This window comes from Phaseolus vulgaris, chromosome 11 (genome assembly GCF_000499845.2).
Source record: "Phaseolus vulgaris cultivar G19833 chromosome 11, P. vulgaris v2.0, whole genome shotgun sequence".
NCBI classification, from domain to species: Eukaryota; Viridiplantae; Streptophyta; class Magnoliopsida; order Fabales; family Fabaceae; genus Phaseolus; species Phaseolus vulgaris.
This window is the reverse complement of record NC_023749.2, coordinates 11,816,607-11,834,131: the sequence shown is the minus strand read 5'-3', so window position 1 is coordinate 11,834,131 and position 17,525 is coordinate 11,816,607. Positions and strand designations below refer to the sequence as shown.

General features: G+C 34.4%; 2 protein-coding genes across 6 annotated transcripts; both read right to left on the bottom strand.

The window, feature by feature from the left end:
- Nucleotides 1-2,912: 2,912 nt before the first annotated feature.
- LOC137830275 (septum-promoting GTP-binding protein 1-like) lies at nucleotides 2,913-5,863 on the bottom strand. Its single transcript, XM_068637508.1, has 6 exons — nucleotides 5,226-5,863; nucleotides 4,944-5,064; nucleotides 4,705-4,801; nucleotides 4,560-4,599; nucleotides 4,380-4,463; nucleotides 2,913-3,525 (listed from the first exon to the last, which is right to left on the bottom strand). Exons 1-6 carry the CDS (start codon nucleotides 5,553-5,555, stop codon nucleotides 3,361-3,363), a joined length of 837 nt encoding a protein of 278 aa, XP_068493609.1. The 5' UTR covers nucleotides 5,556-5,863; the 3' UTR covers nucleotides 2,913-3,360.
- Nucleotides 5,864-7,098: 1,235 nt separating this feature from the next.
- LOC137821703 (glutamate receptor 3.4-like) lies at nucleotides 7,099-13,177 on the bottom strand. Of its 5 annotated transcripts, none has more exons than XM_068626431.1 (7): nucleotides 12,873-13,177; nucleotides 12,074-12,439; nucleotides 10,138-11,465; nucleotides 9,709-9,986; nucleotides 9,493-9,524; nucleotides 8,983-9,392; nucleotides 7,099-7,935 (listed from the first exon to the last, which is right to left on the bottom strand). In XM_068626431.1, exons 2-7 carry the CDS (start codon nucleotides 12,369-12,371, stop codon nucleotides 7,492-7,494), a joined length of 2,790 nt encoding a protein of 929 aa, XP_068482532.1. In that variant the 5' UTR covers nucleotides 12,372-12,439; nucleotides 12,873-13,177; the 3' UTR covers nucleotides 7,099-7,491. The 5 variants fall into 5 exon arrangements, with proteins under 5 accessions (XP_068482532.1, XP_068482524.1, XP_068482541.1 ...); XM_068626423.1 differs by having other exon boundaries at nucleotides 12,074-12,448; nucleotides 12,873-13,132; XM_068626440.1 differs by having other exon boundaries at nucleotides 12,074-12,436; nucleotides 12,873-13,059.
- Between the last annotated feature and the right edge of the window lie 4,348 nt (nucleotides 13,178-17,525).

Sequence of the window (17,525 nt, the reverse complement as noted above, 5' to 3'; positions counted from 1 at the left end):
ATAAATGTATTGATGTTATCAAGAATAAATTTCTTTTTGTTTAATATAACAAATCTTTTGTTTGTGATGTTTGTCAATTTGCAAAGCAAAAAAGACTTTCATTTTCTATTATTACATCTAAATCAAAAAAATGTTTTGATTTGATTCATGTAGATATTTGGGACCATACTCAATACCATCAATTCATGGTCATAAATATTTCTTAACCATAGTTGATGACTATTTGAGGTACACATGAATTTTTCCTTTAAAACAAAAATATGAAGTTGTCAAGGTTTTGGAAAATTTTGTTGCTTTTGTTCAAACACAATTTGAGACAACAATAAAAATAATAAGTGATAATGGGACTGATTTTTTCATGACTAATATCTTTGTCAATAAAGGAATAGTACATCAAACATTATGTTTCAATACTTCACAACAAAATAGAATAGTTGAAAGGAAACATGGTCATTTATTAGATGTAGCAAGAGCTCTCATGATACAATCTCATTTACCCAAAATTTATTGGTCATATTCTGTGATACATATTGCACATATTATAAACATGCTTCCCACACCTATTTTAAACCATTCTTCTTCTCATGAAATGCTTTACAAAATTGAAACAGATTTTAATGGATTAAAGGTGTTTTGTTCTTTATGAGCTAACACTTTGTCAACAAATAGAAGAAAATTTGATCAAAGGGCATCAAAACGTGTTTTTGTTGATTTTAAAAGGGGGACAAAAGGATATATTTTGTTGAATATTCAATCAACATAAAATTTTGTGTATATGGATGTTGTTTTTTATGAACATGTTTTTTCATATCAAAGGGTTCAAGATACTAGTTGTTCTTGCCGGTTGACTTACTCACTTGTTGACTTTGGTGACAAGCTCTAGCTCTGTCTGTCTCTTTGAGAATTTATTCTATCTCTTGTTGCTCTGGAACGTAGCTCTGCTGAAACAGATGGGGCTCTACCTGTTGATTGCACTCTGACGATCAAGTCAGTAAATGGCTTACTAAAAATCAAGAAGTATTGAGTTTGAGTCTTAGAAACAACATACCTTAACCTAGGGTCTCGAGCCCCCTTTTATAACTTACCTCTTGTAAGAGCTTTCTCTTACGAGAATCTAATCTCAACTGAAAGCATACTCAACAGAAGAAACACACTATTCAGGGGCGCCTTCTTTCAAGATGCTACAATAGAACGAATATTGTCTCCCCCCAGGAGTGCTCAAAATAATAACAAAATAACCATAAGGGCACCAACTCATGCTCCAACATCAAGGGAACATTCTGCTTGCATGGGCACCCTACTCATGGTGCAACGTTATCTTTCGTTGTACATGCAACCTAACCACTACATGCCCTAGATCACATAGGCTTAGGTTTAAAAGAAAACATTTACTTGACGTAGACCCTACACGCACTAAGCGTACCCCCAGGTCCACAAATACCCTTTATTAATAGCCTTATATTTACATATAAAAGGTTACTTCAATTATACCAAAACAGGTTTACTAACCAAGCTGGGCCCAATCACATGACCCACTTTACTAGCCCAACAATCGAGCTGACCTGCTTGTGCCATGCACCGAGATTCAATCATCGAGTACGAAGCCCTGAGCGCTTTGTCCAGCACACTAACAATGAAACTAACAGTCTTAACATTCATGATCAATTTTTTTTTACTGAAGATCAACCTGTTTTAAGTCAACCATCACAATCATTCTTGCACCTTGTGATAATGCTCAAAATAACAGTAATAATAACTGTGAGTCACACATTGAGGTTCCAGAAGAAGTTTGTTCCCATATAGACCAAAACCTCAATCAAGATCATGTCATAGAATAAAATTCTGAATTAGATCAATTTGTCTGAATGAGTACAAGAATAAAAAGACAACCTGAGTATTTAAAGGATTATCATTTATAAGCCGATTTTATGAGGTTGAGTTAGGCTTAAAGTCCACTTCATAATATGGTATCATAATCATTTCAAGCCTATCGTAGCGATTGTGTGTTGGGCTTATCAGGCTCCCCGCTATCGGGCCGTTATCGAACAACCCATAATATATAGTCTCACGCATGAGTTGGTAGCCTCGACGTGAGGGGGTGTGTTGGAGATCCCCCATTGACTAGAGATTAGGACATTTAATAGTATATAAGTAGGTGCAAACCTCACCTTATAAACCGATTTTATGAGGTTGAGTTAGACTTAAAATTCACTTCTTAATATAATATATTTTTTATTCTCTTCCATAATCTACAATACAAAATATAATTTCAAAATACAAAAATATTGATGTTTAACTTCATAAATGCCTCCAACTAGACAAACTAAAAATGAACAGCATAAATCATAAGGTAAATTTGGAAATTGAAAATTTATGAAGATACAAGTTAAAATTATGGGGTGCAGGACGCGTTAGCCTTGAACATCTTGTCTTGTTTGTGCCTGTGAAAGTTTCCAATTACAATTCCTGAGTTTGTTTGTAGCTATTTCTGGGAGGAACAAGATTCAAACACAACCATATACTTATCTACAGTTTGATCACAAGAGAGGTGAAACTAAAGTTGTCACTTTTCAGAAATGCTCTCACAAAAATATCAAGATTACGAGAACAAGAGATAATTTCAATTTTCATTTACCCCTTTATTTTTTCCTTAAAGAAGAAAATCGAAATATTAATTTCAAGTTGATTTTTTAAAATCCATGCGATTTCATAATCATCTTTATTGTTTTCTTCATTGAAAAAATGAGGACACTGTAAGTATATAACACAATGAGTAGTAATTTGAAGTTGCTTTCTCCAATTCATGAATAATTTTCTTCAAAATCTATTCATCACAGTTTGATCTTTCAAATCCCATCATTAATGTTAGGACTTATGAGAAAGATCCCTATGACTTGAGTGACAGAAACAAATGAATATGAAATGGTTTTATTTATTTAAAAGAACTTTGGATTACCAGAATTCAAACCAGAGTGAGAAATAAAAAGGAAACACAAGAAAATTAGATACATCTTTGTCTCGTTCTCTGCGTGCTTTTGACAGCAACTGACATGACACCTTCTTGATATCAAGACAAGAGCACCACTGACTAATTTGTACTCAGCAATTAATGCATTAGTTCTCTTCTCTTGTTATGCTACTCAACCTTATCTCTCTGTTTTCATTTTCCCCTTGCCCTTTAAAACCTTATTCTTGGTGATGGTGATGGAAGAGTCTTTGTTTGTTTCCATGGAAATTGACACGTGTATAAACCTAACAACTCGATTGCCCCAAGAGTGAGATAGACTCATAACACCCCAGTTGGCACGGTTGACTTTGAAGTTTCCTCACTTAACTCCATAACTCTATCTAATGTACAGTTTAGAAGTCAATGATGGGCTCCCCAACATTCAAATTCCTTTCCATTGACCATGGCAGGTCAAAAAGTTTAGCAGTGATGAACTTGAAGATCTTATTTACGTTGATGTTGTAGGTTGCACTGGAAAAGAACAAGGCGGCATTCAGGGCCTTTGCATATGTTCTTGCCTGTTCAATCACAACATCACAAACATCAAATCTTATCTTGAAAACAAGACAATTTTTTTGCTATTTTGGAAAGGCTTACATAGCATTCCAACATTTCTTGCTTAACATGCTTATAAATAAATAGGTATGGGAGCATGGTTGGTCTTGTCTGCCCAAGACTCAAAAATCTTCAAACATGCAGTGTCTTATAATGTAAGATGGGGTCCATGATAATTAACTTGACTATGCTTTATGCAGGTGACTCTACTTGGCTTTTTATAATTAACAATATCTTTAACAAGCCTGTACCCTATTGAAAAACTAATAGTGTCTACAAAGTAGTGTTAGGAAATAAGGAGTCTTTTTATGCTGTCTGCAGTGATTCCATCAATCTCTTTGTTGAGTCCACGTTGCAATTGAAAACAACAATCATCAAAACTATCAGTTTTTCTAATTTTATAGTGATGTTGTGTCAAAAAAAAATACATAACACATTGTCACTGTGTTCAAAACTCAACAAATCTGTAAAATTTTAAACAAACAGGATAAAAAGTTACCAAAAACAAACTTGAGTGCTAGGGTCAAATAATAGCTAAGGGTCAAATATATAATTAAATTAACTTCAAATTAAATTTCTTATTCAACATAAAAATTTCTTAAAATTATTTCAATTCAAAATTAACTATGAATCTAAAATCCACTTTTAAAGTTGACAAGCATACGAATTGAAACCTAGTTTTTGATGATTCATGAACTGAACATGCACTGAGTATGAAAAACTTCTTCAGATCTGGAGGTTCTGTTTAACTAGATCTAAGAACCTGCAGAGATCATACTTAAACTTCATTTTTATTGATCAATATTGGAACCCTTACCTCATTAGCAATGGTCCATTGTATATCAATAGGGAGCTGGATAAAATCATCAAACTTGGTTCCTATCAACACTGGTATTGCCGTCTACAAAAGTCAAGGATAAAACACTATAAAATCCCACTCCTCTGTATCCACATGCATTCAATTTTATGCTTATTGGGCCAAAAGAAAAATATATACCTGATTCCATTTCCTGGCTTCTTTGTACCATCCAAGGACACTGAAATCATTCACCCCAAAAAAATGGTGAAAATTCATCTGATATTAGCAATCTGAAAAGGGTTTAGCCAAAAATTAATTCAAAGCAACATAACAAAGAAGGTACCTGTTTAATGTGCATCGACTTGTTAGATCAAACATAATCAAAATCGCCACAGAATCCCTACAAGCCATCGGAATTTGATCTTCTGTTTTTCCATCACCTACATGGAAAACAACCATATATAAATAAATAACCATTATTTTCTTTCTTTGTGGCCATATTCATAACCATAAGTGATCCCAAATTCATCAAAAACAACATGTGCTCTTCTCTCTCTCTATGTATGTATATATGTGTATTACCTTGTACTTCCCAGATACAGTACGAGATACGAGCCCCTTTAACGACCAATGTTTTGTCCATCTGATTTAACCCTTCCATCGGGCTACCTTGCTTCTCCTTTTCATCCCCAACATATTTCACCTGAAAACCAAATTCAAACAAAAAGAAAATACTAACAATAAATAAAAACAATTTTTTTGACTCAACCCATTTCATGTTAAACCCAATAGAACCAAAATATAAAAAAATATCCATGTTGGCTCAATTACTATATATGCTACAAAGAAGTGATGAACACCAACCAAAAAGCTCGTTTTTCCAATTTGGCAATCTCCCAACAAGCTGATCTTCAAGGAGACCAAATCAGAATCCAAGTCATGGGTTTGAAACAGCGCCGGCGGCGCGACATCCATCTCTTCTCGACCAATCTCGCCGGAGGCTCCCACTAGCGGCGGAGACGGAGTGGGTAATGCTGGAGCCAGCATGCTGTAGGTGTTGTTTGGCTTCCTCCCGGAGCAGAGCAGGATGCGGTGGAGGACGCGGAGGAGGCAGCGGCGTAGCAGAGAAACGCGGTGGTGAAAGCGTCGCCTTAAGGTGGAGGAGTTGCTGAGTCTCCGGTCTAAGTGGGACATGTTTTATTTTGATCTTGCTCTTCTTCTTGTTTTTTGTTGTTTTTGGAAGAAATAAGGAAAATTTGAGAAAGGTTTTGTGTTGTGTTTGGGATGGAATGTTGATGACGACTACGAACCACGATTGATGGCCTCAAGTGCAACCACTGAGCCTCTCAGCCATGAAAATGAAAAGTGAGGTTGTGTGTTGTCTCATATTTTTGAATGCTGAGGGTATTTTCGGGTTTTCGCCCTCACCTCTCCCTATGTTCTTGATTTTGTGAAGGGTTTTCACTTTTTCAGTTACATCTTTCAACGACTTTTGTGCTATCAGCAACACTACTTTAACGCCACGGTTGACCGTTAAAATATGAACACTGTCCTTTGATTCCACAATTTTAAATGTGGCTACAGTTTTCCTCATTTTAAGATACCATCAGATAAATGTAGATTTCCTTCTTCTGTGAAAACGAGGAAATTTAGTAATTTTTGTTATACTTCAGAAAATGCTATATTTTTATTTATTGTTATTTGTTATTTATGGATGTATAACATCACTACTTTTTTTCTATTAATATCTTTAATGTTTGTGTGAAATTTTTAAAAGGATTCTTAAAAGATTATTATTTTTTATTATATATGACAATTTGTATTGAATAATAATATATATTAATAGTACATTCATTTTTTTATTAATACAACAATTAAAGAAAGAAAATATAATAAATGGTTTTAATTTTAGTTGCAGTTTTGTGCATACACTATTTTTATTCCAGCTTATATAATAACGTATTAAAGTTAAAAACCTGCAATTATTTCATATTTATACTAGTCTAGTTTTTCACCGTTAAATCAATTTTAATGATCTTTCTGCATATATATTCTATTTGTTCATGCAACTATTAAGAAGAGAAAATACAATGAACAATTCAAATTTTAGCTTAGAGAAATAATTCTGCTTACTTTATTCTCTAGAAATGTTATCAACCAAAAGATAAATGTGTTATTGAACAATTTTCTTTTCCTAAAACAAAATGTTAAGAAATTGAAGCCTCTTTTTGCCTTAGCCTTGCTTCAATTCTTATTAGTATTAACATCAACAACAAATAGTAGTTATTTGAGTAACTAAGGGTATTGATTAGTGAATAGTGAGGGTCCTACAAAAATCTTCTGCCTTTTGTGTATGTTTCAAGTTTGGTGAGAAAAAAAGAGGCTTTTGAGAAACAAGACAACATTATCGACCACGTGTTGCACTGGAAAACATGTGTTCAATGGTCCCATTTGATGAATGTGTACCTCACCAGCGACAAACCCATGTAGTGAAATCACCAAATCATTCAATGTGGTTTTGGAGATTTCATACTCGGAGATTCGTGATATCAGAATCATGTTGACAGCAAAAAAAACAAAAAACTTGTTTATTTTTCATATTCAACCAAAATCTTGGATAAGAAGGATGAAGGGCCATTGAGAATACTTGTAGTGATTGCATAAGATCATATGAAGCTTGAATTTAATTGCTACTTTCTTTTCATTTTTCAAGACAACTTTTCACTAATAAAGGGTCTGCATAAACCATGTTCCCATTAAAAATATCAACAACTTACAAAGAGGTTACATAAACTTTTGAAATTGAAACCCTTTCAGGACTTTGCTTACAAGAGGACCACCAAAAGCTTGGAAAATGAAAGCATTATTCAATGATGAGAATTGCGGTTAGGGTATTCCTTTTCTTCACAAGCTTTTTCTAAACAAAGGTACAAACTAAAGCATCATTTTTGTTCTTTTTTTAAATAATGTTGTGGTGACAGTCTTGCTTGCTGTCACAACTCCTAACTAGGAAGGAAGGAATTTACCTTCACTGGTGTAGACTAATTTGTGACAACACTATTTCACTAATGTAGCCAAAAAGGAGAAAAACAAAAAGATAAACCAACCAAAATGAGAGAGGGTTGGTTAACTAGATGGCTGATGGAACAGAATGATCATCCAAGCTTTGGCTGTGTCTCCTTTTTTTGTTTTCCCTAAGTATCTCTTTGACTTCTGCTTCCCTTTTATCTACAAATACCATCAACTTCTTCAGGCTAGGAGTTCTGCTTGGACGTCTAGAACGCCTAACTGGTTGAATTTCCTTATCAGTTTTTTCAGACTCTGGGATGAATTTGTTATATTGACAGAAGATTCTAGCAAAGAAAATAACCAGGGCAATGAAAAATGCAATGCCACATATAAGAAAGAGGCCCCAGAAGCTTGTCAGAGCTAGTTTGTTTGAATCAACTTCAACGGTTGTACACTCCTTTGTATTAAGCCATTTGTCATGAATCCTTTGCAGGTCACCACTCTCAGAAAGTTGAAGAATGGCTGTTGACAAGTCAACAGCAAGGGGAGAGTCCCTCTGGAATGCCTGTTGTCAGGGAAACAACAAGTCAACCATGATTGGAAAATCCTCCCTATATATTACATCAAAGATATAGACACAACAAGCACAATGACAGTAAAAGAATATTCATGTGTAACTTTCGATATACCTTTGTTCATTTATGTATTTTCCATAGGAAGTGTCCTCATAAAATTATTATGTGGTCTACCAGGAATCGAGAAACCCAAAGGCAGATCACCTTATCCGGTAGCACGGCCTTTCGGCCAAAACCAGTATCACGCCAATTTTCATATTAAATAAATTAAGCTTAATTAAAGAGATAAAGTATGATTAAGGGATCATTAAGTCTACATTATCCCAATAGAAAAGTATAAAGTATAAATAGAAGGGATCTCTATCGTAAAAGGTAATGACTGTTTCAATTATGAACTAAATAATCAAATATTCATTTTGAGCGTTGGAGTGGCAGGTACCATACCCTCACCGACATATTCGAAAGGACAACTAAAAGACTGTAGAAATAGAAAATAGAAGGGACTTGATAGGGGATATTCGGTCTCAGAGAGGACATTATGTAACAAACTAACTCAAGATATTTTCTTCTAGGAGTAAATGAAATACTTAATGGCATATGGTGTGGTTGATTTCTATTTTCAAAGAAGGTTGTTCAGATTGCTAGATAGCTAGTGAGTGGAGGGTGGTACAAGGTCCAGAGAATAGTTTGGAACTGAGAGGTTGAACATAATGAAAACAGAAGAACAAGATGAGCAAACATCTCAGCTGCTTCTGTTTTTCAGAATACTTGTCTATTTTCAAAACTTGAATAGGTTTTGGATGAGAATTTCATTACTGAATAATGTAAAAATTGTTTACGAAGAAAATCAAACACACATCTACTTTTACTCTAGTTTAGTGTCCTTTCAAGTAAGATGAAACCAGGCGTCATAACATAAAAACAACATTGTATTCTTAAGGATATTGTGATTAGTCATCAATCCAAACAAAAATAATGTACAGTAGATATGAACATATGGAACCCTTAACAACAGACATGCAAATAGAGATACTCACAAATCCCCAGCCACTTTTAGTGAACTCCTGGCCAACAATTCTGAACTTACAGTGACTGCTGGACATCAAGACCTCAATGTAAGGAAGCTCATCAACAACTGCCACAACCCCTCCAGCTTTAGGGCCTCGCTGAAGGGCATTAATATAATCCTCCATGTTTTTCAACGTAACTATTCTAGATTCAGCTATATGGAGGTCATCTACAAGATACTTCCGTGCAAATGAACCATCTTGAATTCCAATCGGTTCAGTACTTGAGATCAAGCTGTCAATTCCTACAATTTGAGATGACAGTTGTTGCACAGTGAGGATAGAGGTCAAGCTAGCTGTGTAGCTTGAATTTATGATCAGCACCACAAAGAGCCATATGATTAGCACCAATCGTCCAAGTCCACTCACAGTGTTCTCCCCTGTGTCAGGTCAACGAATTTCATCATGTACAATACAAAACAAGGACAATTGCAGGTAAAAATTGAAGAGGGAGTGAAAGAGAATCTTTAGGATACGTACTGTGAGAGAAAAACATTGTTGAGAAACTAAACCTGCAAAAAAAGGAATTCATTTTAATAAAAATATTTTACTGGATGTTAAAGTAATGCACTACAATGGTAAAGCAAGGGATGCAATGTCACACACCCTGGCAATACACAGGTTCATCACAAAGGGGCTTTTAAGATCCACGAAAAGATTCAGAAAAAGGCTTTCAAATGGGCAGAGAATACTAACCAAAACACTGTTATAAGTTGTTTCCTCGGTGAACCCCGGAAGTCAGGATTGAGCCGGTGCTCAAGAATCCATACAACACTTCCAACAAAAAGAAAAAAAGCACCAGTGACACACCACATTTCAGTAGTGAATGGCTCAAGGAAAGACCAAGGGCTTGACTTCTGCTCCTCAAAAGGAACAACAACAACAAGCCCTGATGGCAAGAAAGGTTGAGTAAAATCCAGAATCCTTGTCCTATTTGTGACTATTGTAACATCTCCAACAACTGCATCAAAGTTCTGAACAAGGAAAGGACCAAATTAACAAAACTATCAGAATTTGAAAACCATATCTAGGAAAGGATCAGCTTTCCACATTATTGCTACGTGCAGTCCTTTTTTGACCATACGTACATTATCAATGGTAGTAACATAAGATTTAGAAACTCACATTTTGTGCAACTTGTTCCACAAGGTCGTTGTAGCTAGGATTCCTTTTACCATTTCCAAATAACATGTATTTTCGTGGGACAGGGTAAGGCAACAATTTTATGGCTGCTTCAAAGACGTCAATGCAATAGCCTTGTACCCCTGGTGGGTTCTTGTCCTTAGAAACAAAGTCCTTGTAGCTTACTCGGTTAGGAACTGCTATCCTAAGTGCCTGTCCATTGTTCGGAAATACCCACCCCCTTGGTGTAGCTGTAACCTCTCCAGGCCATATCACACTATGCAAAGATGTGTTTGACGGCTTTTTCAGATATAAAGTTTCAGGAGCTATAACTGATAAACCAGAATGATTAGACCAATAACCAATTCTACGGGATCCACTACCACCAATATTGAGAATTTCATATGCTGGATGAAGTAAATTCTTGTCCATGTCAAACACAATTTGACCACTCACACCAGTGAAGTTCATTCCCAAAACTGTCTGGAGAAACTGTGGACCACCATCAAAGGTACGAAGTGACTCTAAATGCAACATGCTTCCATTTGTGTCTTGAAACTTAGGGTCATTAGAAAAAGATATATTTCCACCTTCGTTGAGATAAGCATCAAGAGCACGAGCTGCTAACCAAACAGAATCATAAGCATAAAATGCATAAGAATTGAAGCTTACAGTCTCGTTGACTCTTTGGCTTTTCAACCTGGAGAGAAGATTATTCTTGGGATCAGTATCAGGAATGTAATGACGAAAAGCCACGATCCCTTGTAAGAGATCCATTGTGCCAGGATCAGGTGACTCTAACGAATCCAGCACTGAAGGAAGCCAATCTGTTGAAATCCAAACATAGCCACTGCCCGTCATTCTGAGCTTCTTGGCAATAGAGAAGATTGCTAAACCAGTATCAGGATTCACATGCAGAACATAGACTCGGGATTCCATCATATTCACTTCATTTAACAAGTCACTGATATCACTTTCTGAGGCCCCGGGAGAAAAAGCAGCCTTGTAAGAGATCTTGCCACGTTTCTTTGACAGTGCATCACCCAATACAGAAATTCCATTCCTTCCATTGTCATCATCTACATAGATGGCAATTACCTCCCTCCATCTGTGATAATTAATAAATGCTGAAACTGCATACATCTGAAAATAATCGTTCTGAGTAGTGCGGATAAAATATGGGTATTGTAGAGAAGATAGAGTGGGGTCAGTTGCCCCAAACGACAGAAGAGGTACATGGAGTTCATTAACAACATGAGAGATTATATGAGCTATTCCAGATGATAGCGGACCAACAACAGCAACCACATCATTCTCCATCAACTGCAGAGCTACATGATCAACAAGATTAATCAAGCCTGTTTACTAACCCCCTCCTCAAAGAGAGGATATCAGGACAAAACTTACATACATAGCTTTTGCTGTTGATCTCCAATCAGAATCTAATTAAAGTTTTGACCTCTGTTAACAATTTTATTGGAAACTAGCACTAATAGTACCTAAATGCTAGGAGTACTATTATGGGTTATTTCATAAATATTAATCAAGCATAGTTTTTGGTCCGTTAAAGATTTTCTAGTAGCAGATAGTCATGAAAGATGTGACTTAACAAGATTGATATACAAACTTCAAAGAGAGATAATTCTGCAATAAACAATGGATATGAAGGAAGACCACGAGGGATAAGAAGAGCGAATCTTATAACTATTTAACTATATATGCGTGGTCAAGATTATATTTAAATAAAGCTAAACTTTACCAACCACTTGGAATAGAATGGTGAAATTAGCTCATCTCATATTCCAGGGACCATGAGAGCACAAACGGGAGGAAGAATAAATCTTGACCATTTGAACATACATAAATTGTTGAGATTAATTTGAAGTAAAAACAATCGGTGAAAGAGATAGCTGCTGAAATTTCAAGCTTTGGAAAATACCTTCCATTGTTCCAAGAAACGCACTGCAATTTGTACTGTGCAAAATAACTTGCAGGTCAATGCCAGGGAGAATGCTCGTGCTAGAATTAACATCTTTAACAGCAGCCAAAATTGCAGGTAAAGCAGATCTTCCAATGACAGAATCCACAGGGAAGAGGGCTCCAAATTTCACAACCTTCGGCCTTGAAGAAACAATGGAATTCACACTGGTAGCTGAGGAAGGTTCTTTCCTCCCCATCACTTCCAAGGGAATCCACAAGCACAAAACCAAGAGGAACAATGTTTTCCCCATAACCATGCTTCCAAGAGGACCTTCCTTCGTGAGCAACTTTCGGCTTCAGTTCTTCAGTTTATACCACCATTCTGCTGAGAGAACTAAGAACCAGTCATGTTGCAAAACCATTTCAGGAACAGCAGAAAAAATAAGCATAAGTAAGCACCATCATATTTGGAACAACAAGGAAGAACAACTCATACTCCATGAACCCAAAGATTCCATCCATGTTTTGGGTGGTTTAGCCTATAAGACTAGGATTCCGCACTCAACAAGAAAAGTTCCATGTCCGTACTTTTGGTGATTCTAAATATGCATGAATGAACCACAAATCACAATAGTCCAATTATGCCCAGAAATTCCAAAAGATAAGCCACTGAAACCGTAAAATAAAGGTTGGTGCTTTGGAGAAGTTAAACCCACATGTTTAATTTATTAATTGATAGATGTTAATAAAATAAAGCAATATAATATGAGTCAGAATCCTAGATAACACGTTAGGAAGAAGAGAATATCTGAGGTTACCTCAAGACCAGACTTGAAGAGATAAAAAAGCTTAGAACAGTCTTGTTCTGAAACATTGGAACATAACCAGCTGAAGAGGGAAGTTACTGTGTCTTAGGTTCCAGAAAAGAATTTCAAGCATATTCATTACAAATGTCGTGGTGCTTAAAGACATTTTCTACTTTGCACTATGGAATCAACTGTGTTCATTTGTTTTTCAGTTGTTGTAATTAATAGAAGAAAAAAAGTATATGAGACAATTTTTTTAAGAATTGAGACTTGGAAACTACACTGTCTCTCATTTTTGGTTGATATTTTGCATCAACAATTCCAACCAATCAAAAGTGATAGGACATGTACATACTGGTTATTGCTTTATTGGTTAATAAGGAAAAATGAAAATATTCCGAAAGTGTAAACCATATTAAAAGTTTTAAAAGTAATATTTAAAATAATCAAAAGGGTTTAACAAAATATAATAATGTAGCTGTGAATGAAGACAAAGCAATGACCATAAATATCTTGGGAGGAAGTGTAGAGAACTGTCATGGGAGGACTAAAGATTGAGAAAAATTAGTTTGGTTGTGACTTTGTGAGTCATCCTCATGCCTCCCATTTTTCACACCATTGTCGTTGCATCTTGCATGCTGAAATAAAATAAAATAAAATGTTGGTTGGAAATATATTTTTGTTCTTAGACAAGGTTTGGGAAGAAATTGTCTTCTGTTATCTGTTACATGCTACCAATGGATTTTCATCCTTAATTTTGGTGAAAGGTTAAGAATGCAAAAAGATCTTCATGTTTTTAAGTTAAAATTCGTATATCATACAGTGATAAATATTAATAAATATATATAATAATACGATATTGGTTAATTTATTTATAAGAATAAATTACATTCTCGTGAATATTAGATTAATACGATTACTTCTAATTATATTCTTAATTTATTCTTAAAATGTCGAAATATATTTATTTAAGTATTTAATTAATTAAACCAACATTTATTGTCTTGCATTGATAGAATAATTTGTTTATAAGATATATCTGTTTCCTAATTTCTTAATGGCGTCTGATAATGACAGTTTAGACTTTAAAACTATCTTACGATGGCATAAAGAGAATGATTGAAGAATTTATAAAAGATACTGGCGGCTATACATTATACGGTTCACACATTAATTAATACTTTTAACGTTCATAACTATTAATACAAAAAAAATATAATTTATGATAGCTATTTATTATAATGCAATTATTAGCGATTAAATTTTGGTCTAGTTGAATACTATAGTTATCTCTTAGTTCTTTAATTAACTGTTACATTAGCATAATCTTTTTTTTGTGCGTTTAGTTATCTGTACCGACAGCTGTCCTAAATCATTTTCGGAGGAAAGAGTTTTTTTTTCTTCCATAAAGTTGTTGTTAATTAATTTAACTAATTTTTTTTTTCTAAATTCCTGAATTTAATCATTACTCAAATTTCTTTATTGACTTATAACACCGTTAACGGATTAATCTTGATTCAACGTATTAACATAAACCCGAAAAGGAATAAAAAATAAAAAGTAAAAATTCGCAATTAAAAAAGAGAAAGAGTAGAGACTGAAAATGAAAACTCTGAATCAAATTGAAACGTAAAAGCTTTGAGAGGTAGTTATACATCGATAAAGCTTTTTTTCTTCTTCTTCTTTTTGGAGGGAAAGTGACACACTAAAGTTGAAACGGTGACCTGAAAGAGATTTATGTGAAATGCATTAACAAAGTGGAGAACCAGAAACTCCGAAAAAGATAAACAAATTAAATACAAAAAAGTGTGTTTATATGCTTTTCTTTCACAGTTCTCATTCTGTTTATTTGTTTATCTTTTACACATTTTGTCAATTTGTTGAATTGTACTTTACGAAGATTTAAATATATTTTTGACCATTTGCACCTTCATAGTTTCTTGGACTCCCATATTTTAAAAATATCAAAATTATCTATTTTAAGTTTTACCATTTAAAATGTAAATTTTGTATTTTAAACTTTATAATTTAGATTACAAAATTTAATATTTTTAAGTTATAAATTTTAGATTATAAAATTTGTATTTCGAATTATACCATTTTAAATACAAATTTATATTTTAAAATTTATAATTCGAAATATAAATTCTTATTTGTATTTCAGAATATATTATATTTTAAATTTTTAAATCTGAAATATAATAAATTTATTAATTTATATTTTAGATTGTATAATTTGATAAAAGAAAATTTTACTTAAACACTAAAGATACTAGTATAACGGTGATGGTGGACGTGAAAGTTGTTGTAACGATTTTTTTGAAAACGGTAGTCTAACGGCACGCTAGAGGTTAGAAGCTGCGGAAAAGAAAAAGAAAAAGATGAAGAAATAAATAAAATTATCATTTTACTTATTTTATTTGATGGAGATGAAGGAATAATTGCCCTACCTATTAGTCTCTTTCTTTTTCTCTTTCAAGACCAACTATATTACAAAGAAAAGTTTGTATATTAATTATTTTATTAATTTTTTTGGCCTGTGGATACTGTAATTTATGGGTGAATAAATTATCCGTACTGGCCAAATTTAAAGCACACGTGATGGGTCTGTTTTATTTTTCTCTCTCCTTACCATTAAGTCAAAGCCTTATCCTAATTAATTGGTCAATATTATCTTTTTATTGGTTTTCTGTTTTTTATTATTCTTCACTCCCTCTATTTCCTAGTTATCAAATAGAGCATACAAAGTTTTAAAATTTGATTTGATTTCTCACTGTAAACGTGAAAAGGTGGTAAAAAGAACGAAAAAAAAAAACTAGTTAAGAATGAAAAAGGAGAGTAGTTAAGAATAGTTATTAGGTGTAAAAGTGAAAATAATCATAATAAAATTCACGTCATTTTTCTAAAATGTGAAAAAGGATGACAATAATATATAATTTCATGTAAAATAATTGATTATATTATATCTAAATAAATAATAAGTAAAATAATATGATATTATAATAAAAATATTTTTTCTTTATTTTTTCATCAAATTATTTTTATTTTATTTCTTTTCTTCTTTCTTTTCTTTCTTTTTTTTCTCAATATTATTTCTCCTTTCCTAACATAACATTAGATTCACTTGTAGCATAAATTCATGTCCAAAATATAGTTAAAGCAGTTACTTTTTAAGCACTTGTTTATAAGGTTTTAATTAAAAATAATATTTATTTTTATTTAAAACATAATCTATTATATTTATTTCATTAATTATATTTATATTAAAACATTCTTAATAAAATAGTCTAGACTTACTAGACGAAGTTTGAGGCATTGAAAAGAAGAGTCGAGCTGAGACAGAGAACCAAGGTCAGACTTCGACAATTCTAGGTTGTCAACTTGGTAATGCGGAAACCTCATTCTTACCAGTTGGAGAATAAGTTGTCTCCAAAGTGGACAAGACCGTTTCGCGAAGTTGAAGTACTCGGGAATGGTGCATACCTGTTAGAGACCTTGGAGGGAGGACCCACCCCTCGAACATGGAATGCTGCTAACCTCAAGTTTTATTTTAGTTAATTCATTTGATATCTGCAGTTAAAAAAATGATGCTGAAAGGTGATGCTCTTTTTTTCTTGAGGAGAGTTTTTTAATGAGGTCACCTAATAAAAGGTTGTTTACAAGATGTTGTTGCTTTCTTTTGCCTTTCTTGTTTGATTATGATGCATGATGCAACGACCTTTTCCTCGGAGGATTTCTTCGAGAAAAGGTCGTGTGAGCAATTGATTACCATTGGCAGATAAATCGACCTTCCTTAGGAAGTCGCACTACAGGTAAAGTTGCATAGATGCCTCATCCAGACCGGCACAGAATAAGTTGGGCTAACTCGGTGTGAAAGTGATCACTCGGGTCTAGACGCTCTGTGGGATGAGTGAAGTTGCATAGATAGGTCGTTCAGTTGACGCATGGTAAATTAGCTCGGTACGTGAGAAACACCCGAGTAGAGACACTGAGATGAGGTAGTTGCGCAGGTGGAACGTATGATTGGCGCTCAGGTGTTGCCAGCCTCCTAAACACGCGTCGTGCAAGGCGACATTTGGCGGATTCGAGGTAAAACACTACCTTGACAAGCATTAACCTGTGAAGACTATGGTAAATGGTTCGGCAAAAGGTTAGTTTCGTTAAACTTTTGATTTGCTAACGCTAAAAACGAGTTATGTGATTAGGTATACTTAAGCGTGTACGCGCATTATCATAAGCTACTTGAACTAGTTGAAAGTAAAACACGGTATGCATAAGTAAAGAGCTAAGGCGTTGACACATGAAAATCATAACAAAGTTAGAATATGCAAATAGTTCATAATTACACCATAGTCAATCTCCTTCTACTAGTTGGTCGTCCATGACTCTTTTATTTGCCCTAGTTGATAGAAGTCCAAGCTCGGGTGGGGGCTGGAGGCTTGCTCGACAGCAACCTCGAATCCCACCAAGAAAGCTTGAGCAACTTCCCCTTTGTAGACCTCAACCTCGTCAGCAAAAAACTTGTCCTTCTGGACAAGCTCTTGTTGCAAGTTGACAAACGATCTGCCAGGCGAGTCGCTTGCTCAGCGGCCTCCTTAGTCTTGGCCTCCAAAAGTCGCTCAGTTTGCTGATGGAGGGCTCAGAGGCTTTGAATTTCTTGTTGCA

Coding starts and splice junctions, on each gene's coding strand:
- LOC137830275 (XM_068637508.1), bottom strand. CDS start 5,555: ATGTCCCACTTAGACCGGAGACTCAGCAACTCCTCCACCTTAAGGCGA. Junction 4,802..4,943: donor CTGTATCTGGGAAGTACAAG/GTAATACACATA, acceptor TTTTCCATGTAG/GTGATGGAAAAACAGAAGAT. Junction 4,600..4,704: donor AGTCGATGCACATTAAACAG/GTACCTTCTTTG, acceptor GAATGATTTCAG/TGTCCTTGGATGGTACAAAG.
- LOC137821703 (XM_068626431.1), bottom strand. CDS start 12,371: ATGGTTATGGGGAAAACATTGTTCCTCTTGGTTTTGTGCTTGTGGATT. Junction 9,393..9,492: donor AACAATGTTTTTCTCTCACA/GTACGTATCCTA, acceptor GACCTGACACAG/GGGAGAACACTGTGAGTGGA. Junction 7,936..8,982: donor CTAAAAGTGGCTGGGGATTT/GTGAGTATCTCT, acceptor CCCTGACAACAG/GCATTCCAGAGGGACTCTCC.